Below are 22,929 nucleotides of genomic sequence, written 5' to 3'. Positions count from 1 at the left end.
AGGGAAAGCAGAAGTGCAAAAGACCCTTTAAAACTCTCAGCCTCTAGGTTTTCAACCACGGAGACAGAAATTAGACCAACTTAGAGCTTTCACAATTAATTTTTCCTATATTTTCAGATTAAAATCTTCTTCTTTGTATTTATGTAATCGATTATCCATGTTAAATGAGGTAAAAATTACCTTGTTACCAGTTGGTACCAATTACACTTTAGAGCCCACTAGAAGCTGGTTATCCCTGTATTTTCTTTCTGCTCTGGAAATTTTATTTCTCGCTCGTCATCATGTGTTGTCGCCAGCTCAGTCCCCAGCCTCCCACCTCCGACACTTCAGCTGCCCTGAAGGAATGAAGTTTTGGTACCAGGATAGTCCTGGGCTTTCTGCATCCCGCACTCCTTAGCCTCGCTGACACCGCCGCGGTAGTCGAAATGCCTGGCCAGGAGTGTGGGATGTGCCATCCCCAGGAGGAACCAGTAGCTGCTCCCTGCAGGAATGAAGGAGAGACATGAGGAAGGTGGAGCTGGAGTAGCTGCAAATGGCTTTCAATTAGTGGGTCCTTCTTTGTTGCTGTAAGGAGAGGGGATTAGAGGCAGGTCACGGGCCAAGAGATAAAACCTCCTGAAATAGGAGCTCAGGCAGTGCCTTGGGGGGCAGCTGGTGGTCTAGGAGCACTGCGCCCTGCAGCTGCCTGGGGTGGTGTGTGCCTTGCCTCTAAAAAAAGAAGTGTGTGGGGGGGAAAGGGCAGTGTGGGCCAAGTGGCCAGAGGTGAGACACCCTGCGTGACCCACCATGGCAAGGGGGTTTCCCTGTGCCCTGGTGCTGCTGCTGGCCCTGCGATGCACCCCTGGGCGGGCAGGGGAGTACTGCCACGGCTGGGCTGGCAGCCTGCAGCGCTGGCACCGCGGCTTCCAGTGCCCCGAGCGCTACGATGGCCCGGAGGCCACTCTCTGCTGTGGGACCTGCAGCTTGCGCTACTGCTGCTCGTCCAGAGAGGCCCGCCTGGACCAGGGCCGGTGCCCTGGTGACCATCAGCAGCCCAGCCCCAGGCCCCCAGTGCCAGGTAAGCTTCCCGTGCCTCTAGCAGATGGGGGGGGCATAGCAGATGTGCTTTCTTCTTTGCATCCCCTGTAGCAACCTTCCCTCGGTGGCATCGGCCAGATCCTTCCTCTGTTTCTCTGCCCTTCAGAGCTCCAAGCTGTAACCATTGCAGCAGAAAGGTGTGGAGCCCTGGCACAGTGCTCATTTTGGTGGCTGCGTGGGCCAGAGCCACTCGGTTCCCTTCGCCGGGAAGAGGGAATAACTTGGGGCTTCGCTCAAAAGACTCTTCTGTCAGTCCGACTCTTAGAAAAGCCTCTAAGCTACTAACAAAGTAATCTGGTAACACCTCTGATGTCTATATCCTGGTGGAACATGTGTGTTGCTAACCTGTTCTGCTAATGCATGTGGATGCCTCTAAGTAACGTACTTAAGTTCTGGCTTGTAAAAATGCTTGTAGCCCTCAAACCCGGATTCCGTAGGCAACCCAACAGCAGTTTAGGCACTAACTGTAAAACTCAGTTACAAGTCTGAATTTCTACTTAATCATGCAGAAGTGAACAGTAGCTGTGACATTTAAGTACAGGAACAGCTCTTGCACGGGTATAAATGGCAGATGCTATAGGACTGATCGGTCCGACCCTCTGTACTTTAGGCTTTTTCAAATGAGCCTGCCATAGCAATTGCCAGTTTCTAATCTTCTTGCTGCAGCACGAGTTGAGAGTAAAACTACTCTGGCCTGCTCCCTGGTGCACGCATGTCTTAAGGAATGGAGAACAGAATATAACCTAGAATACCCCAGGAATGAATGGTTGGCTAATGTCACTCTTACATTTTCAGTGCCCGTGTACCTGCCGTTCCTTCTCGTTGGATCTGTATTTGTGGCATTTGTTGTTGGCGGTGCCTGTGTGGGAATTTGCTGCTGCAAATGCTTAAAATCCCAGGATGAGGGGCAGCAAAGTGGACTTGCACCTGGCCAGGCTTGGCTACTAGAACCTGATCTTCCTTCTCGCCTCTCCAGTTCCAGTTCTGCCACCAGAAGCTCACTGAGTAGTGGTCCTCAGACCAGCAACATCTGCATGACTCTAGCGCCGTCCCTTCCTATTATTGGGTTGGCTGAAGATGCTCGGTTCTTAAGTCCTCCGCCTACCAGGGGACAACTCTTGCACCCTGCACGCGCTAACCACAGAATACCAACTGATCAGACCACAGTAATGGCTCCAGCATCCTTCCTTAAAAGAACAATTTATGGACACAGTGCTAACGCATCCCCTCTTGGGGTAACACAGGGTGACCAAATGATGTACTCGGGAGTTCATGTCTGACAAGGTGACGCATCAGCGTACAGCCTGAACGGGATGCTACTTCACTATTACTAACAGTTCTTTGGGTTTGAAACGAGGACTTTCAAATGTTTGACGCTATTAGGAAGTGCATCGTTTTTGGCTTTTTACAGCTCTGAAGATGACGTTTTAGAACTTCTTTTAGGTTCTTGGGGTTTTTTTAACTTGTATTATTTTAATGCTATTGAAAAAGGCAAGATTCTGAGGCCTGTATACCTGTTCAAGGAATGACTGGAACTGTAGAAATGAGTTTCACCCTTCCCTGGTCCTTTCAAGCTGCCGTACCATGCTCTAGGGGACATGTCAGAGGACTTGGCTTCAGTTTCTGTAGATGTGTCACTTCTCAGCAACTTAGGACAGGGAGGTGCCTTAGTGGAGTTACTAATTGTGGACACTTGGCAGCCCGTAAAGCACAGGAAGACTGTACTTAATCTACACACTTCTACCAGTAAACTGATGCAGGATGGTGAAACACTGCCCGTGACTCAACGGCCCCTGATGTTAAGTGCCCGTATCAGTTAAGTGGTGCTGCAAAAGGAGCAGAGCAACTTCTAGCCCTAATTTCAGTAAAATGTACGTTTAGTAACAGACACTAGGGGAAGATAATAAAACAATGTATATGTTGCTTCCTCTCTTCCAGTGGCTTAGTGGTCTTTTTTCTTTCTTTACATAACTGGACACTTCAAATGGATGAAGAATTTCAGGGTAAGGTAAGAACAAAGTAAGAGTCCAGTCAGTTTTCTGAGAATATGCTGGAAAAGCTTGCCTACTTTGACTCCTTGTTAAGATGCGTGCTGCCTGACTGCAGCCATCCCCTTCACAGCAGGACACTGATAGGAAGAAGTTGTCAAAATATACTACTCGCTGCTGGAGTGTTTTAACACCTCCTCACAGCACAGAAACCTGAGTGATTATACTGTGGAGGCATGTTAAAAGGACTCCGCAGGTGTTACCAGTAGGAGCAGGGGCCAAGCTTTAAAAATCTTATGTGTATAAGAAGTAAATGCTAAAGCCTTTCCCGTGTTAGTACTGCCTATCAAACAGAAAACTGGTACGATAAAGATGCTTGGAGACTTCTCTTGTAAGTCAATGGGACTAATATACTTTGTAAACAAATGTACGACCTTACACTACTTTAGGTATATTTTACTTCAGAACGTTACATCTTAATTCCGGTGAGCAGTATGTCCTACAGTAATGCTTATCCCAAGCACACATATATCCGAGTGCCCCAGTTTGTAGGGGCAAGGTGATATATTTGGATAACTTCCTGACACTTTCATGGGTGTGATTCAGAAATTTCACAGAACTTAGCTGACCCAGGGCTGCAACTTGTGTTTGCTTGGCCAGTTCCTCTTAAAATTGGAATAAGAATATACGCATGAAAACAGAATACCCTAAAAATAAAAGCTTCCCCAAAATACTAAGACTCGTGTTGTACACTTGTTTTAGTACTGAAAAATAGTAAGTTAAGGCTTCCAGAAATATATTAGCTTGAACTTAAAAGCGCTGTCCAGTGAAAGGTCACTGGGATTTGTTGATAACTATGCCAATACACAGTATGGCAGCTGGAATGCTGGTTTTTAAAGTTAGGTTTTAAACTCGTATTGCTGAAAGCACTTAGAAAATGGCTTCCTTTTTATAAAGTAACTGTTGTTTACAGTTGGCTTAGGAAAACCTGTAGCTGAATGGAGTAGTTTATCTGGTTAAATGTCCAATTTTGATAGTACATCATGACAAAAACTCCTGTCAGTTCAGAGACAAATGAACAAAATCCTTCCTGATGATCTTTGTTCTGGGAAATACAGAGCAACTTGCGTCACATTTATGCTGTCAGGAAGATATATTTTATGCTTAGTAGACTCGGGCATTAGAAATGGAGAATAGGTGGTTTTATCAGCTAGTTTCTCCTTTACTAAAATATGGTTATTCTCTACTGTAGATTTTCTGAACTAGAAAGGTAAAGGAATATGTGACCTGACAGTCTCAGTCTGTAGTGTATATAGACCTCCTGTCACCTTCAACAGAAATTGAAAGCTCTCCAGGAGGCAGCTTCAGGATAAGGTTTTAAATAAGAAACCAGAGAAATAGCCTTCCTGATACCATAAAACAGAAAAAGGTCAAGAGGTTCTCGTGTAACCCTGAAGAATTAAAAGGAAAAAAGTTGATCAGAAGTGAGGAACAGAAAAGCTAAATGGCTTTGTGAATGCTGCCTTAATTGCTCTCTGGCCAGGATTAGCAGACTAATTGGAGTCAGCATACCTTCCTCTCCCCCACCTTCCTCTGTGTATTCCACAACTGAAAAACTGAGACAAAAAAAAAAAAGGCAAAGGGGCTTAACTGAGTGTCTGCTCACTGGCAAAGCTAGTATGGGAACAGCAGGATTTTCTGGATTCCCATCATCACAGTATTTTCTATATAGTTAAAACTAATGTTTGCGGCAACAAAGCCAGGCCAAATATTTCAAGGGTTCAGTATTTCTTTCCAAAACTGCAAGAGAAAACAAGAACTAACCAATTTGTTGCACTCCATGGGATGGAGAGACGTTTTTCAAAGAACCATTTGCTTAACGTCTTCCATCAAGCACCATTGTAAACTCGGATTACCTTGGTCTCAATTAGCATCTGCATTAAAATCAGATCAACTCATGTGGGGACTAAGGAAAAAGCACAGAGTATTTTTAATGTAAATTCTATCCCTTTACTAATTTGAGGGGCCTCGCTACTGGGTTTAGCACATCTTTAGATAGGTGGGATATGTTCATGCTAAATCCCTTTTTTCTCCCCTAAACTGCTTTTCCTGGTTCAAGCTAAAGAAGAAGTACTTAGCAGAGACTAATAGTCTACTTACCACCTATTGTACTAGGTGCTTTGCTTTGTTTGCCTAATGAGGCCCCCATCCCGTTCCCCTCAACTTCTAATTAAGAAATGATTTACAGTCTTTGCTCCTTAATCCTCAGTAATGACACAGGCGATCTGAATTGTTCTTGGTGTATTCTTTCTGGATTTAGGAAGAAAGAACTAAGAATGGAAAAAGTGAAGATGACAGCTGTAGCCCTCAAAACCTTGTTACAAGACTTGCAGAATGGTGTCCGTTTGGTTTCTTACAGGCTTGTCTGCACATGGCATTGCCTTGGTTTGACCAGTGGTTTTAATTTTCTTTAGCTTCAATCTGTTCCTAATTGATCTGAGATAAACCAAAATGTATCTTTGTCCAGATTTTTTGGACAGATTTAACCAAACCAGTTTAAAGCAGGGCAGGTTTCTATGTTGCATCTAACCGTGTCTCCACAATATTCCTGTTTCACTCCTTTTTTCGCACTGAATCAATATACAGCGCTGATGAATCCACTCTGTGCTACTAGAAAATAACAAAGCCACTTAAAGAGCTTTTACTTCTCATGCTATAAAGCCATGGTTCTTAAAGTACTGAATAAAAAGCAACCCCCCTTTCTGAACAGGTATCTCCAGTTTTCCCTTGGGGAAAACTAAGGTAAAGAGAAGTTGTTCAAGGTCTTTCACCTCTTTCACTCTTTACCTCTTCCAAGGCCACACAGTGTATTGGCAGAACTGTGAAGAGATTCCAGCAACCCCGGCTCCGTAACTTAGATGAGTCCGCTTTCGGTATTAACAGTACAATGAATTTCTTTGGCTAAGAATAATGATCGATATGTGCCTTGCATTAAGTGACAGATTTGCTTTCATTCAGCATAGCTGCAGTTTTTTAAATGTAAACCCAGAGTTGACTGTTTCGTGTTTACGCCAAGGGTTTCACAAAGATCTGCAACAATTCATTCCAATCAAGTCAATTCAACTCTGAACTGAAACAAGAACCCCCTCTATCCTTCAGGCAGAGCTACACTGATTTGCTATTCTTCAGTAGCAGGTATTCTGGCAGACGGATAAAAAATTGTCAGAATGCAAAGGCCCATCAAACCTACAGTTTTCTGTGGGATCTCAAAGGAAGGAGACGCATTCCTCATATGGAAGTTAAACTATTTCCTTAGGTCCTTCCTACAAGAAAGTGAAGGTAGTTACAACGTAAGTTCAAAGTTGTAGAGGAAAATGGTATGTATTTCTATTGTTTTGAAACTGTTTTGATTGTCTTTACACCACCACTTTATGTTGTATTAGATCTTAATACAGTAGAAAGGACAGTGCCTAACCAAAGCCCCACATACCGGGAAATGCCTCCAGGAATCTCAGTGTCTTGATACAGATGCACGAAGGTGAAGGAGGTTCACGGGGCAAAATGAGGCTGGATGTTTTTAACACAAGTTGGGACATGGAGGAATGGACATAGTCCTGACTGGATGGATGCATGTGTCTGCACAGCCACTACCGTAGCATCTGGCGGGAGAGTGAATGTGCTGCTGCACCAAACCTCACAAACATGGAGGAGGGGAGAAGGCTGCAATCTCTTGTTTCCAGTAAATCTATGCCTGCCTAGGAAAAAAACAGATCCTTATGTGCTCCCCCTTCCCTCTAGGGCCTCCGAGAGATGCAATACATATCTGTAAACAAGCACTCTTGCCAGTATACTTTCTGTTTGTTTTTTAAATTAAATAAGCTCTCTTGAGCAGGAAGCACTGTGGGAGGTTTCAACTGCCACAAAGTGCTGCCAGCTTGCTTTGTTGCCTTCGACGCGGGATGGCTAGCACAGTAGCCCCATTGCTGACTTCCAAACCTCATCCCCGTTGCTGAGAAATCAGGCAGTCACTGCTTAGGAGGACAGCAGCCTGGCAGTCCTGCGTGCAGATGCAGAATGAAACTGGAAAAGTTTTCCCTTTCCTAGGAAATATGGCACAGAGCTGCATATAGCGGCCTGCTTGCCTACACACCTACATACATGCCTGCCTGCATGCTTTCATGTTGCTCTGCACATGGATTTTGCTGGAATAATTTTTTTTCTCTTAAGCCCTTAACAGTCACTCTTTTACTGACAAAAGATTTCCATGTAGTTCTCGGATAATGGGGCTGCCATCCCCTGTTTATCACAAACAGGAATAGATTGATGGGGGCCCAAGAGAGGTCTATCATGCTAGAGATGAATACTTGTTCCCCGATACTGGTTTATGACAAGGATCAAACCCCAGCTCATTGGTGCTTGAGGTTATCTCCCGTTTCAACTGCCGATTATTTCAGTCCTTTCTCGTTCAAAGCACCAAGACTATGGCTTTTACAAATAAATGAATGACATGTCTCAGTACGAGACTTGTGCATGCATAAATTAAAATATGGTATGTTTTGCTAGTCCTTTTTTTAATTTGCCAGGCAAAAATTGGGAAGAATTAAGGTGACAAAGAGTTTGGCGGGCACTTTGGATGCTGAAGTTCAGAATCCTGTCCTTCTTTACAGTTTATTCATGTTTATTCCGTCAGAGGCTGAGAAAGCTGTTTCTGGATCCAGGACCTCACTATAGTTGGCACTGTACAAGACCAGGTCCTGGCCTATAGGTGCTCAGGCAATGTCAGTTCCAGCAACATTTTACAAATACGGGCATACTGCTCCTCTGAACTGACAAAGTGCTTCTAGTATAGACGCAGTTGTACTGACAAACATACACTTTGTACCAGTAAAATTACTTCTGAGATCAAATCAAGCTCTAGAACAGCTGCACAGGATATTTTCTTACTAAATCTCCATAGGGGAATAGAATTGCTTGCTAGGATACTCAGATAGCATCATGATTTTGAATAACATAGAAATGCCAGAAAAAGTCTGGTATAAAGCAGGCAGGAAAAGAGATGTATTTCCCCTTCATTACTTTCATGGATTGCAGCTGAATTTCTTAATTTCTCTGGACTCTTTAGTTAAAAGGATAACTGATCCAAATGCATTTTGAGGTTTGGAGAAATTGGGATTCAATTCTGCACTTAGCAGACTATATGATGCAGACAACTTGCAGTGTAACCTGCACGCTTGGGATTTTTCTGCACCGCATACTTAATTTCAGAGGACCCCTTTTGCAAAAGCCTGTCTGGGTTCTGCTCATTAAAAATGGTCAAAAGGGCCACATACGTTATCCCCCTTCTAATGGGGATCTTATTTTAATTCTTTTTTTTGTTTTGCTTCTTCATGCAAGCCATTAAGGATGCAAGTCTTTGGTCACGTGTACGTGTGAAAAATGTAACGGTTCTTCTCTCGGTATAACAAAACCACCGATAAGTAGTTCTGTCAGCAGCAGAAACTAATGAAGCTTGGCTTCCTTTGGAGTTGCCTCATGTTTATATGCTTTAATGCCTAATAAGGTGAAAAATGAGCGAAGCTTTCCTAAGGCTTGGCTATTCATTACAGCTCACTGTCCCGTGGTGGGTCATACTGGGCAAGTCCTATAAATCACCTCTCCATGGGAGTATTAACAGGATTTGTCTCTTCCACCTGGCTACCTGTTTTCACGAAACTGGTAGGAACTACAAATCTTTGAGGTTTCAGCTCCTCTATCATATATGCACGATTTGATCAATGTATTCAGAAGGTACTGGGGAAGATTAGGAATGGGGACTTGACTAGTAAACAGTACATAAATCTTGTTTCCTTGGGACGCCAGATTATAGACTGCTGTGCTGGGTAGTGGAGCCGTTCTTTAACTGATCAGGTCTTTCCAGCAATCAGGCTCACCATTTAGAGTTTCTTCTTTCTTTCTGTTCCCTCATCTCCCGAATTTGACTATCACATTTCAGCAAGGATCTTGAGCTGGCTATTATGTAAAAACTACATACACATTTCCACTGGAAGAATGTGAGGCTCTTTGCATAAGCTCTTAGCCTAATCATTAAAAATACTATTCCAAAATCTTTCCATCTCCCGCTGCTGTGATGCTGTCATATCAGAGGCTTGGAGACAAATGAAGATAAAAGGAAAGACTGATTTAGGAACCAACTCGTGTTATTTCTAGTGAAATCTCCTTGCCTCACAGATATAAAAATGAACCTGCTACATTTATTTCTGTGTCTTTTAAAAATAATCTGTAGATAAAAGCAAAAACATTTTCTGCTCTGGGGATGGTTTTAGGAACAGTTTTCAATTAACTGTGTTAAACGACGTTTTCTTAATTTCTCTGTGTATTTCATTCACATTCTCTCACTATCAAATTCATCTTTTACCTGAAGATACATCTTTCATTTCTGCCACGCAACTGCAGTGATGAAAAGGAAGGAAGGTGAGAGAGCAAGAAGTGGTGTATGGAAGAATATGCATCAGGGTCCTCCGAGAAATACAGCAGGCTGCAAAGATCTTCTGTATAGCAAGATGAGCAGAATTCTTCGTGAGTACCAATAAAGGCAGCTGCCAATATTTATGATACGGAAGTGGTGTAAAAGGAATCCAGTGCTCTTAGGGCTTACATGACCGGATTTTCTCCTATGCCAGAGCATGAACCACTGCTGCACCTGCTCATCAGCTCACTTCAATGAGTCCAGCCAAGACCTTAATGGCTCCTCTCCAATGAAAAGATCTCTGTCCTCTTCCTCACTCAATGCCCATCTTCTATACTTGGCACAGAGAAACAGATCACAACACTGCGTAATTATGCCTGTCAGAGAAGTTTCATGAAAACAGGTAGCCAGGTGGGAGAGACAAATCCTGTATTATATGTGGGGGGAAACAGCAGTAACTGCAGTTACAACTGTTAACTTGTCCACAGTATTTATATTACTAGTTTAACAGACAGGGAGATCAAAGCAGAGAGATTAAGGCCTAATTCTTCTAGAGTAGTCCACTAATATTTGAGGCTTTTGATTTTGGAGTGTCCAACTTGAAAAATCGCCAACTAAATTTCAGATGCACTGAAGACCCATAGTGACAGCAGGAGCAAATGGGAGCAGAAGGTGTTCTGCGCTTCTCCAAGTCAGCCTGCAGACGTCTCTTAGCCTCCCAAATCTGATATTGCTTATGAAACTTGGCCTTGAATGGCCCTTAATCGTAGTTCCTGCAGCACTTCCTTTATTCAGACAATATTACCTAGTCATGGAGGCTGTGGTTCAACTTCAAGGTCAGATACACGAAGCGCTAGGTAATCCGGCAGTATAAATTTGATTGAATTAGGCAGGACAATACTATCACATTTTTTATCAAACTAGCCAGAGCATACACTATGGTGTTTATGCAGCCTTTGTGGTTTCTGTTAGCTTTCTGCCAGCTCTGTAAAGATAAATGATACCTGATACATCATAAAACCTGATGAGACAAAGTTATTACACAACATCTTTTTTTAACAGACTTGAACCAGAGAGTTTGCACTAGTTCAGTGCTTTGTTCCACGTGTCATCGGAGCTTTTGATCTGGTACAAAGTGCCAAAAAACAGATTCACCACTTCGTAGAACTACAGGCTTAAGCTATCAAATAAATGTGTGCCCTGCAAGTGAAACCTTGAATGATTCTTTACAAACTACATTGTTGATTTCAGCAAGAATAAACCTGATCACCATGAGAACTTTTTCAAGTACTGTAACCAAACCAAATTTAATTTCCAATCTGGTTTGCAGTGGCAACAGTCACAGCTGGAAGTCATGAAACCTCAGAGCTTCCACTCAAGCTTTTCCAATGGCAAAGAGTTTCTGCAGGGGATTAACTGAATCAATTGTGTAAGAGACTCATACAGTGAGTAGGAGAATCTGAACTTGTGGGAGTTTGTTTTCCTTCTGCCCTCGCTAAGGAGCGATGATCAGACTTCTGAAAGCAAAAATGCTGTGGCTCAAACAGCATGGGTGACTTACAAACTAACATTGCCCTGGGCAGAAAAAAATAAATGCAAGACTGCACACATGACCCTGCTTTGTAAGCGGGCCTTTAACCCACGAGACCTTCAGTAGAACACCTTGAGGAACTCTCTTGCCCAACTTAATACATTTATGCTTCACTTTCACTAAAAGAGCTATTTCTGCCAAGACCCTAACTTCTGACAGGTTCTTCAGCCATTTTCACTCTAGATCATGTAGCCCTTATCTAAGGGATCCATACCACCCAGCACATCACAACCCACTGCTTATCTGTGGTGAAATTTGATGGAGCCCCACTGATACTTTCTATTAGTGAGGCCAGACAGAGAGCGATAATCATACCAAAGAACTTGGCTCTAACCAGAGCAGGATCTTTACATTAATAATAAAGTCTTTTGAGGACTGATGACTGAATTCTTAACAGATACGCAGTTCAGAGGACAGGTATGGTAGTTCTGGAGGGCTGTATGGAAACAAGTGTAACAGGATCTCTAACGTGAGCCTGAGTGTTCAGGCACTTTCAACTGTCCGTTTTTGAAGACATTACCTCACCTATCACGGTATCTCTCGGTGATGTGCTGGGAGGCATTGATTCAGCATTAGCAGTCAAGGGAGTCAGAGCATCAGTAACATACGGTAGAGCAAAACAGGTCTGTTGAACTCAAACAGCAGAGGAGAAGAGCATCTTTATGGGGTTCATACATAAGAAGCGGCCGCTTTACAAACTTTCTGTGTTAGTTTGGAGATGGGATCTCTAATGAAATGCTAGTTGAATCTCTGCCAGCTGACAAAATGGCGAATGATTTATCTAGGACCTTTCAGAAGTTAGGCTTTTTAACAAGCTGTAACTCAGTGATCCAGGTGCTTTACTTTTTTAATGAACTTTCTATTGATAAAATTCACGAATGTAATGAACCTGTGCCACCTTGCAGACTATAATTTACATAGGAGAAGTGGAAATAGGGTATTATTGCTTGAAAAAATGTACCCATATATATTGAGGAACAGACTAGGCACTCTGGAGGCAGCTGTCAAGGAGAAAGGGAGGAGCAGGCTGTGCAGCATCTCTCCTGTCACACAACAGGCAGCATTTGCTATGCCAAGCAGTAGTTTTTTTACAGATTACAGCATACTCTTCTTAAATCTCCTCTTTCTCTATCGTTCAAATTACGGTATGGTTTTCAAGGTATCCAAATTAGTTTTGAAATTACAGTATGCGTATATACTGCTTAGTATAGCTCCTGGAATTCCATGGGTCTTCAGATCTCATTCTCTGAACCACCTGGCTTACAAAAACAGGCCCTGACATTCGATATAAAAGAGAATCCATACACACAGACTAGAAACTATTACAATAAACGGATGGATGTGTTTGATTCCCTCCAGAAGAGAACAGATGTGTTGCAAACACAAACATATGCATTCACCCAAATTAATCATAATATTAATTTTAGGTTTATCTCACAGTTTATCTCAAATACATGAATTAAATGTTCTATTAATGTTTTATATGCTGTAGGTCAGCGTGCTTTGGCTTTCAGACTGACTGCTGCAATAATGAAGTTAACATAAAATTGCATCCTGGCTGTGAGACAGCACATTCAAGTGGATACAATTCCTTTGTCGTGTTTTTTACAAAGCCAAGTCAAACCAAAATAACCTAACAAAATTAAGACCTGGCAACAAAACAGTTGCAGTACAAACTATCATCAGCTATGTAACTTAGAGCAGTACTTCAGAAAGGTAGTGGATGGACAACATCCTTGGGACTTACTTTAACAATTAAATCAATCAGGATAGTACTTCATGCGGAGGCAATTTTTTCCCTGCATAAACAGGAAACTATAGCAAACAATCCCTTGTTAAAGAAATGTTATGCATAAAAACAGATGAATTGGTGAAAATATTAATTCAGGGAAAAGTTATACTTTTCTGTGCCTGTATGAAGACAGCCTAATTCAGCCAGGGATTACAAAATTCACTACCAATTAGTTTCCTGTATGCAACTCATTACGAATTTTTTGTTGTTCCTGATGACTACACGTTTTTCACTGAAGATAACAGACTCACTTCTCAGTTCAGACTAGCTCTTCAGCTACCCACGAATGACATGCATACCTCTTGCTAAGATAGTTCTAAAATTGCAGGGTAACATGATCTGCTGTATGCAGATATTGTTGAAAGAAGTTCTTGCAATTCTAAATCTTTGCCATACTAGATAATACCAGAAATATTAAATAACTGTATTACTGCATGGTGATACTAGTCTTATGCCCTTTGGATTTCTTTATCCACCCCAGGGGATTACTGGTCTCTGCTGGATGACATCTCTGAGGTTTTGCCTCCATTCCTCTTGCTTCTCCAACCTGGTTCCCCTCCCACTCCACCTGCGTGGTCTCCCTGAAACAGCAGTGAAGAGGGGCAGCCCTGCTCCCTCACTGTTTTTTCTAGTTACTGGACTGGACACATCTCCCTTTACCCTTCTGGATATCCCACCGATTTCAAAAGAATCAAAGATGCTGCAATTTCAACTTTATGCCCAAGTGAAAGGCCCTGGATCACTTAAAAATGTATGCACCCACTTGTTTTGTAGAAAGACACTTTGAAATAAAAGCATTTGAAAATTATCTTCTATTATTGAACTACAAAGCACTGCAGCCAGGTTCCAGCCTGTAGCTCCTGGAGGCCAACAAAAGATATTCAGTGGCTTAATGACCCAACACAAAACAAAATGCAAAACCAGATCCTATAAAACTCCCTTTAAAGAAGTCACAGAACTTTCCAGAATAATTTGAATCTCAGTGTCGTACGCAAATGTCAACTAGAGACAGTCTGCCTCTATACCCACTTGTTCACTGTTCTGCATCTGTCTCCTTCCTGCCCGAACAGTATGTGGCATGTTTTTGTTTAAAATTCTTTTTTAATGTCACCCTAGTACAACCCGGGAAGGGGCTTAACTACAATGGAGAACAAAATGATTCATTTCTGCTCAGATACAATGTTGAAGGATGTCATGGTAAAATTGAAGGTAGATTATATGGAACTATCCTCTCATTTGCAAAATGATGGGGATGTAGATAGTAAGATCACATCAGTGTCTGCCTAATAATATGGACTGCTGGGTTTATGAGGCTATATTTACAGTAGCTATCACAGAAGACTGTAGAGCGCCTTCCGTAGACCTCGTCTGGGGCTGATCACAGCTCGTGCGTGGAAATTCCCTACATGCTCAGTGATCATTTCTACAGGTGCTGCTAGAAATTATTTCATTTAACCATTTCTTACACTTTTCCTCTAAGCTTGTTCTGGAGAAAAATGTCACTGCACTGCTGAGCTAACCAGTCACAGCAGCTTGTTGTGATGAGGAGTGCCAAAAAGATTTTAAAGGAAAGGGAAAATTCCAGCAGTACCTGTCACAGGTACCCCGCAGCTGGTGAAAGGCAGTCTCACTGCTACAAGATGCACTAATCAATTAGATACTTGGCATCTATTATTCAGAGCTAAATCATACATGATTACTCAGTTTCAATCACAGAAGAATTCAGGAGCAGAGATACCCATCCAGCAACCCTGATATACGCAGAAGTTCCCCTAGATGATAACAACAGAGTTGGCTATTATAAAGGAAAACACATTTATTTCAGTATCACAACCACAAAAAAATATAAGCAGAGGTCCCACATGTACGAAAAGTGTTTTGCCAAACAGGGTGTGGTATGTCTCTTGGGTTATAAGTAATTTTTTGTCATCAGTTCCCCTGCTTCTTCTGCTGAATAAACAATCCCAACTGATTTCTCTGCTCCAGATGATCTGTCCAAGCAAATAATCTTTTCATTTATTTTCCCTTTGCCTAGGAGGAAATCCTTCTTTTCTATTAAAAGATGGTTGCATGGGAATATTGGTCAATGCTCTGTGAAATGAGAGAAAGAGTGAGAGAGAAACTCTTTGTTGATAATTTAGATAAAGATTTATCTGGAGCCATTCTTCTGGGTTTATCCTCTCAGTAACTGCCATTTCACAGAACATGGAGGGAACAATGTCATTCTCGCTTGAGTGTGTATGTGCATTGCTTCTTTCTGCTGGAAAGAATCAAAATTGTTCATCTGTGTCATGAATCCTATAACGACATAATCTAATGGAAATATATCCCGTTTATTGGAAAAGTATCCCCATTTTAGGAAGAAGGAGACTATTTTTGCATTATAAGGATCTGACTAGCCTCAGCGGACACACTGCTGACATCTGCGAAGTGTCCAGAAAGCTACAAATTTGTTTCAATATAAGCTGTCATTTTGAAGAGGAAAACAGAATCGTGTGACGCCAGGCATATTTGGGTAACATCCTAAAAAGACACTGAGACATATTCTGGCATGGTCCCAAAAAGAGCTGGAGAGGTAGAGCAGAGCTGGGGGGAAGCAGTTAAGCATGAGAGAAGCAGGCAGAGCCAACAAAGCCTGTGCATTGATGAACTACGGCTTCGGTTAGATATTCAGTCTGCTTTGGTTCTCTCTAGAGTCAGTGCAAAGACAGAGAAACCTCTAGAAGGTGATCTAAGACATCCAAGTCATGCTTTTACCATGAGTAGCCCTCAGAGATTTGCACACCCTTTGCCCACCTCAGAAGAGTAGCCTGATATTTCACTAAGTTAGGCACTTAGGGTAAGCCTAAAGATAAACCTAAAGATTAAATTCTTCCTCCAGATATTGTAGCACATGTAACACTCGTACAGTGCTAAGACTGAAGGGGTCCAGGTTCCCTTTCCCTCTGGTACTAGGGAATAATTACTATATATATTAGGCAGAACTTGAAACGTAAAAGTAAGAACAATCTATTCTGAGCTCAGATCAGTCCCAGATGATTAGCAATATACTTCTTGTTTCATAGAAAACAGGTATTCAAAAGTGTTTAGCTATTTAAGGCATCATCTTTTCACATAATAAAGAAACCTGGGTGTCAGAAAGAGCAAAACAACCACCTCCTGAAAAACAAGGTCTCTTTAAAACTTCTCTAGTTAGCCACCTAGAAATAGACCCAAAGTCACTGCTGCAAGAGCTAGTGCTGCTCATGCAGAGATCTTCTCCCTAATGGCAATGCTTATGGGATTTGTACCTTACTTGTATACTGGGGATGAATTTATAAGCAGATGCAGGCAACTTGATAGTCCTTCTTTTTTATCCTATTCTTATTCATATAATTGTCTAATCCTTATTTATAACTCCCTAAGCTATTTGCCTCAATAATTTAAGTTTTATTCATACTCTGGGGTTTGAAGAAACAGAGCATAGTGTCTCCTGCAAGAAAAATCCAAATGATGTTTCTTTGTGGCTGGAATTTAATCTATTCTAAGTGGTGCCTCTGTTCCCTAGTGCTTTGCTTACTGGAGGTTAGCTCTCTGGTGCTGAAGAGTTCATCTAAAATGCTAATAGAATTATAGAGCTCCCAACCTATAGAGCTTCCAACCTGAAGAATACATGGTGCTCATCGCTCCTTCCCAGACATAAGAAATGTAGCTATAGGTTTATCTCTTTTTCCGCCGGTCAGCAGGGAGCGGTCCTAACTTTCCCTGTTGTTATGCAAAGAAAATGGCCTTGAATTTTATTGAGGGTGAGGGTGTTGCTTACATTCTTCAACTCCAGAGGTGTTAATTCCAGATGTGGGGGGAGTCATTCTCCAAGCGCTTTTTAAACATTTATCATTCTGCTCAGGTGTAATCTAATTTACCAGTTAGAGCATCCTTCCATATACCAAAAGGAAGGAGACAAAACCAATCAGCTCTGTCAGCCATATTACAGTGAACGGAAATGAAAATGGGAGAAATCTACCACAGCTTCCGTGAGAAAAGAATACAGCCCAGGAGCAGCAAGCTCTGCGATGAGCAGAATGACATGCTGAGCGGGGACAGCTCTGGAGTGGAAGGGAAGCAGCTGCGGGCTCCCACGCGTTACCTACTAGCCTGAGTATCACCTCCTTGCGTGCGCTCTAAATTAAATCACTTTTCAGGCAACCTAATTTGACAGATCTCCCTCCTCATCATATGTAAACATGTTCTTTATTTGTATAGTGCAACAGGAGCAAATGCCAAAATGAAGTTTGACAATCTAGTTTCTACTTCTGTCTACTACTATCTAAGTGGCTCTGGGCCAGCTATTTTTTTCTGCATCTACACCCCATTCAGGCAAATGGGCACATCACCGTCCATAAATACTGTCAGGAAATTTAACTTATTAACATTTGAAAGTAAAATAATTTTAAATCCCTCGGTAAAAGCTCCTGAAAATCTTCCATTGTGAAGATTTTGAGTGGCTCTCCATTTCTTGGCTCTCTCCACAATAGGATACGAACTTGTTCAGACATCACAAGAACAACCGCTAGTATGTCACTCACAGCACAGTGACAAGATATACAGAACCTGATCTTGCCAACTCTATACAACAGAAGCCCTGTTCCAACCATTACGTCATGTGGGTGAGGAAAGGAGGAAAAAATGAGGAGGATTGCCTGGAAAAATTTTATCCCAAAGATCAGATTATTCCTGAAACCTACACTGCTGAGCAGGGCCTGGAAAGGTTACACAGATCCCCCTTCACGTCTGCATAAATGATCAGCTCTCTTGGGGCCAGCAAAGCGCTGTTAAAGCACCCGAGTTCCTTTAGAGAAGTTAGGAACTGGAAAGCATGTTTACCGAATAACAGTCTGAGGTGAATTTTAGATCTCTCAAGAGCCTCCAGCCACATAATTGCAAATACTTGTTATTTTATCTTAGCCTCATAACTCTAACTTGCAGTGATTAAACTAAAATTCCCATCCCAGATCTGCAGGAACATAAGTCTTAATAACAACTTCTAAATCTCAAGATGACATTCAGCCACCTTAGTAATCTGTTTAAAAAAGCAAAACATCTGCAATCACATTATCAACCAGCCAAGGGGCTGAAATCTCCCAAGGGGTTATGTTGGGTTAGAGAGAAATTTTGCTTAAAAAGGAAGCTTATATCATCAGGATGAAAAATCCGAAACAAAGAAAGCAACTATGTGCTGTAAAACATAACCACCATAATGAATAGCAACCTTTTTTGTCTTTCTTCAATGCCTGAACAATTAAAAAGCTTACACTGGATTCTCCCCCTCCTAAATGCAGGTCCAGTCCATCATTTAAAAAGATCGCTTCAGGTTTATCACAATGAGCGTAGGATTCTTTGTTTGTGGCAAGCACAACTAATACAACAAACACCCTCACCTTCTTATGTGGTACTGGTAAATAAATAACAATCACCCCGAATACTAACACAATCCCCCATATGTCATCATGATACCAATGCTCTGGAGCATCTCATGCCTGCACACTGTCATCATCCAAACAGCATCAGCCATCCCAGTGAGTCAGGGTAGGTTTTCTTCTTTAATGAATCAGAGTGAGAAACCAAATGTTGAAGCTGATCTTCCTGAACATTTTCAGGTGGCTGAACAGAACCCTCACAGCATTATGATACATCCATAAAAAAACAGGGGCAGACTCAGTTTCACATGGCTAACAGCATTGCTTGTGCTTCAGTTTCTTCTGTCAAGACAAAGCTTCTTTGGAAGAACTACAGCAAATATAAAATTCATTGCAGTTTGTGGAGGCTACTGTTGCCAGTGGCAACTTCGGTCAGAAGAGGGTAACTTGGTGGCTTAGGGAGAAGCTTGATTCAGAGTAGATGACAAACACAAAGACCTCTGACATATGGAAAGGTGGGTGGGAAGGCAAAGGGGCTGTTAGGGCAGAAGACACAGGGGTACTGCTTTCCCCACTTCACGTCACCGAACAGTGTCATTGCTCAGTGTCGCTGCTCCAGGCAGGATGCAATTAGGCATCTAACACGTGATGCTCCATACGATGCTCATTTGCTGCACAGTTTGCCTGTGCGGCTGGGTCTCAACACTCTCCGCTGCACAGTTTGCCTGTGTAATCAGTGGCAGGGTCTCAACACTCAGCTTATTTTAAGCGAGGTCTCAGCATCTACAATGAGAGGCTTGGTCCAAATTACAGCAGGCTCAGGAACACCACCAAGTTACAGCAGTTTAGCGAGTTGCCACCTTTCAGCTGGGCTAGAGGTAAGCTTCAGCTTTCTGTGTGTGCCTACCCAAATGTGAGGTAACGTGGCTTGGACTAAACCTGAACGATTTAATGTAAATTGGATTACTTCACCAAAGGCACCTTATACTTAACCTTTATCCCAACCACTTTTCTTTTGTTGTTGGATGTTGAAGTTGCAGTACACACAGGTCAATGGCCAGCTCCACGCCTAATGCTTTGTTACCTTTTGCTAAATTACACTCGTAACTCCACCATTTCTTCTTCTGCAATTTGAAAGGATTACAAAGACTTGGACAACAAGATAGTTAACTATGACTGCAAAGCACATTTTCAAGGACTAAATTTTACATTTTCAGTTCTTGATGTTTTTTCAGTGACTGTGAAGTACAGAATGAGGGGGCTCTACCTAAAAGAAGCAATTGAAGTCTTAAATGCATAGCTGATTGAGTACAATTACCCACCAACTCTTTTGAACATCCATCTACAGACAGGCAGAGATGAAGCATGGAGAGAAGGCACAACAATAGCTTTTTATGTAACAAACTTTAATGCTCTCGGTTGGGAAGCAGTACGCTTAAGGCTTCGGAAGCACTCTCTGATGCCCCCTTCACACTAGGAATGCATCAACAGTAGAAGGGATGCTTACAATTAAACAATTGTTAATATGTTGTAGTTAATAAATACACATGGATTCAAGTCAGCATTAAAATTTGGATATGACAAAATATGGGGTTTTTTAGATCTGGGGTTTTACTTTAGCATGCTGAAAAAGACAGATCAGAACTGATTCTGGCTTTCAAACACCCTCAAACACGGAATTTCTCATGTACACAGAGAGAAATTATAGAAGATGGAGAGACGTCCTGTCAGCAGAGGACAGGATGAGGAGCATAGCGGGCAGCATTGCAAATCATATTCTGTTACTGACTTTTCTTGAACTGGGAAAATTCACTTCATCTCCCTCGCACAATCCATAGCTCTGTAAATCAGGTCACTTTGGATGTGCTACGATCCAAGACCTTGCACTACTGCATTAATCTACTTATGCTCCCACTGGCTCTAAGACATAAGTCAGTTGCCTTTTTTAGCCCAAAGACCGGCTCATGTAGTCTAGCATAGCCTGACATGACTTCTTTCCTCCTGCACCTATTTTGCAATCAGTATCCCAAGTTTAAAGCTCTCCTGACAGTTTTATTTTCCATTTTTTCTCATACTTTTATTTTGTTATAGGCCTGTCTCTGATACTCATCGTTTTAAAGTGCAAGTGCTATCTGATCTTCAATGCAGACTAGTATTAAAAGGAAATGGCAAATTGCTTTAGAAGATTAATAATCCAATCCAAAACAACTACCTCTACACATTTTGGTACTATAACTTTCCCACTTCCTTTTCTTCCTCTACAGAGCCTAAAGTTAGCCTAAGATACACACAATGTTGTAATAGCAAGAAACACTGCTGTGGCTTCTATTCACTATGAAAAGAGATGACTCTGTGAGGAGCTGAGAAACATTACTAAAAGGGTGAAAAAAACTTATCTGAGATTGGCCAGCATAAAAACGGAAATGTATTCCAAGTTGACAGATAATTTAACAAAGTAGAAGCAAAGGAAGCCAAGACAGAGGTTGAGGAACTCTATCTGCAGCTAAGCAAGGTTTTGAATTATGTCCCTTCGTTAAAGTTACCTGCCACTGCCTGCTATACAGGTAAAATCTGAAGGAGCTGAAAACTTCAGCCAAGTTATTGAGAAGTTCTAAGAGAGCTTCACAGTCAGCACAGTACAGAAAGATGCTCTCAAATCCCAAAATACTTGGGATAGTAATCCTTAAGTTTTGTTCGTAAACAGTAATATTCCAACCTAACAGGAGCTCATGCTTTACAATCTATGGAGGAAATAGGGACTTTCTAAACTATGGAGGTAGTCCCTTCCCCTGCTTTTGCAAAATTTGCCAAACACTCTCTTGTAGGAGACATTGCTTGAATGTTAAGCTTGAGGTTTAACACCCTCATCTATTCAAAATTAATATTTCCAAGGATCTAGTCTGTGCTCAGTCTGTATTGAGAGACTATAGCCAACATCGTAATGTTAGTTTTGGCACTACCCATCTAATGACACCAATCCCCACCTTGATATCTCATGTTGATATCTCATGTTATGAACACATGCATGACTGCTGCAAAACAGTCCAGGTGGAAAACAGCTTCGTCCCGTCCTTGACTGGGCAATGCCAACTAGATCAGTACCTCAGACGACAGATCCATAGGCAAGCTTGGCCTCTGCCAGGAAGGCAGCCAGTGATACAGATACACTTCAGCTGGCACATCACACCAGCCAGCTAAGGAGATTTTGTCAATATTTCATAGAATCATAGAATCATTAAGGTTGGAAAAGACCTCTAAGATCATCGAGTCCAACCGTCGACCCAACACCACCATGCCCACTAAACCATGTCCCTAAGCGCCTCATCTACACATCTTTTAAATACTTCCAGGGATGGTGACTCAACCATTTCCCTGGGCAGCCTGTCCCAATGTTTAACCACTCTTTCAGTGGAGAAATTTTTCCTCATGTCCAATCTAGACCTCCCCTGGCACAACTTGAGGCCATTTCCTCTCGTCCTGTCGCCAGTTACTTGGGAGAAGAGACCGACCCCCACCTCGCTACAGCCTCCTTTCAGGTAGTTGTAGAGAGCGATGAGGTCTCCCCTCAGCCTCCTTTTCTCCAGGCTGAACAACCCCAGCTCCCTCAGCCGCTCCTCATCAGACTTGTTCTCCAGACCCCTCACCAGCCTCGTTGCCCTTCTCTGGACACGCTCCAACATCTCAACGTCCTTCTTGTAGTGAGGGGCCCAAAAATGATTTCATTTATTTGGGGAGGGGAGAGAATAAAGTTTAAATAACAGCCTAGCTTTTAAGTTTTTAATAAAGCCCCTGTAACTCCTGGGATTGTATCAGCCTAGATCAAGGTCACCTCATCTAGACGGTTTTTGTTTTTAGACACAAGCCTGCTCTTGTGTTTAATGTTCCCTGATGCTGCGAAGGACCAAAATGATAATAAAGACCCTGTTGTAGGGACAAGCAATTTTATTCAGGCAGAGCACATTTAAACACCCATAACAGCTTCTGTTACATGCTAATGGTGCCACAGTTTCACTGTCTCATCTTACTCTGTCAACTTTGTGGCTGAATTATGGTTTTAATATCTTAGTCTCTGCTCTGACTATGATTTGTTCTTTGTTGTTTTTCTGATCTGCACTTTAGAGTAATACATTGTTAGAGACACTTCAGCCAGATATAACAGCACATCGCAAAAAGAAAATCTCTTCACTCTTACAAATTATGTTTATCTATGGCCGTACATGATCTAAACATGTTCAGAATTTGTGAATCTTTCATAACATTTGAGTAGAAATTCCTGATAGAATAAAAATACATCTTTACACTTCAATTTTTGATTAAAACCAGCAGCACATTCCAGTGTAACACTTCTCCCAGTTTACATATTTTCATCACAACCTCCATTCAAATTGCATCTTCCATCCATTCTTTACAATTATTTTGCTTTAAATATTTAATGATAAACACACAAATTACAATACTGGATGAATGTGCCCCTTATTTCATAAACAATTCCCAAGGGACTATATACATGCATACAGCTTAATACATAAATAAGTATGCAGCGGATCAGAGTCTGTATTATGATTCATAACTGAGAGAGGACTATAAATGTATGTTACTTTTCAAAATCCAGGAACAAT

The 22,929-nt window shown here is 41.9% G+C and overlaps 1 protein-coding gene across 1 annotated transcript; it reads left to right on the top strand.

Annotated features, from left to right (window-relative positions):
- The first annotated feature begins 786 nt into the window (after nt 1-786).
- On the top strand, nt 787-2,357 carry LOC103917147 (protein shisa-1-like). Its single transcript, XM_009324254.1, has 2 exons — nt 787-1,057; nt 1,873-2,357. The coding sequence occupies exons 1-2, from the start codon at nt 787-789 to the stop codon at nt 2,355-2,357; spliced, it is 756 nt and encodes a 251-aa protein (XP_009322529.1).
- Nucleotides 2,358-22,929: the final 20,572 nt, after the last annotated feature.

Source organism: Pygoscelis adeliae, unplaced genomic scaffold, assembly GCF_000699105.1.
Source record: "Pygoscelis adeliae isolate BGI_AS28 unplaced genomic scaffold, ASM69910v1 Scaffold465, whole genome shotgun sequence".
Lineage (NCBI taxonomy): Eukaryota > Metazoa > Chordata > Aves > Sphenisciformes > Spheniscidae > Pygoscelis > Pygoscelis adeliae.
The sequence above is the reverse complement of the archived record's forward strand: the minus strand, read 5'-3'. Positions and strand labels throughout refer to the sequence as shown.

Coding starts and splice junctions, on each gene's coding strand:
- LOC103917147 (XM_009324254.1), top strand. CDS start 787: ATGGCAAGGGGGTTTCCCTGTGCCCTGGTGCTGCTGCTGGCCCTGCGA. Junction 1,058..1,872: donor CCCCAGGCCCCCAGTGCCAG/GTAAGCTTCCCG, acceptor TTACATTTTCAG/TGCCCGTGTACCTGCCGTTC.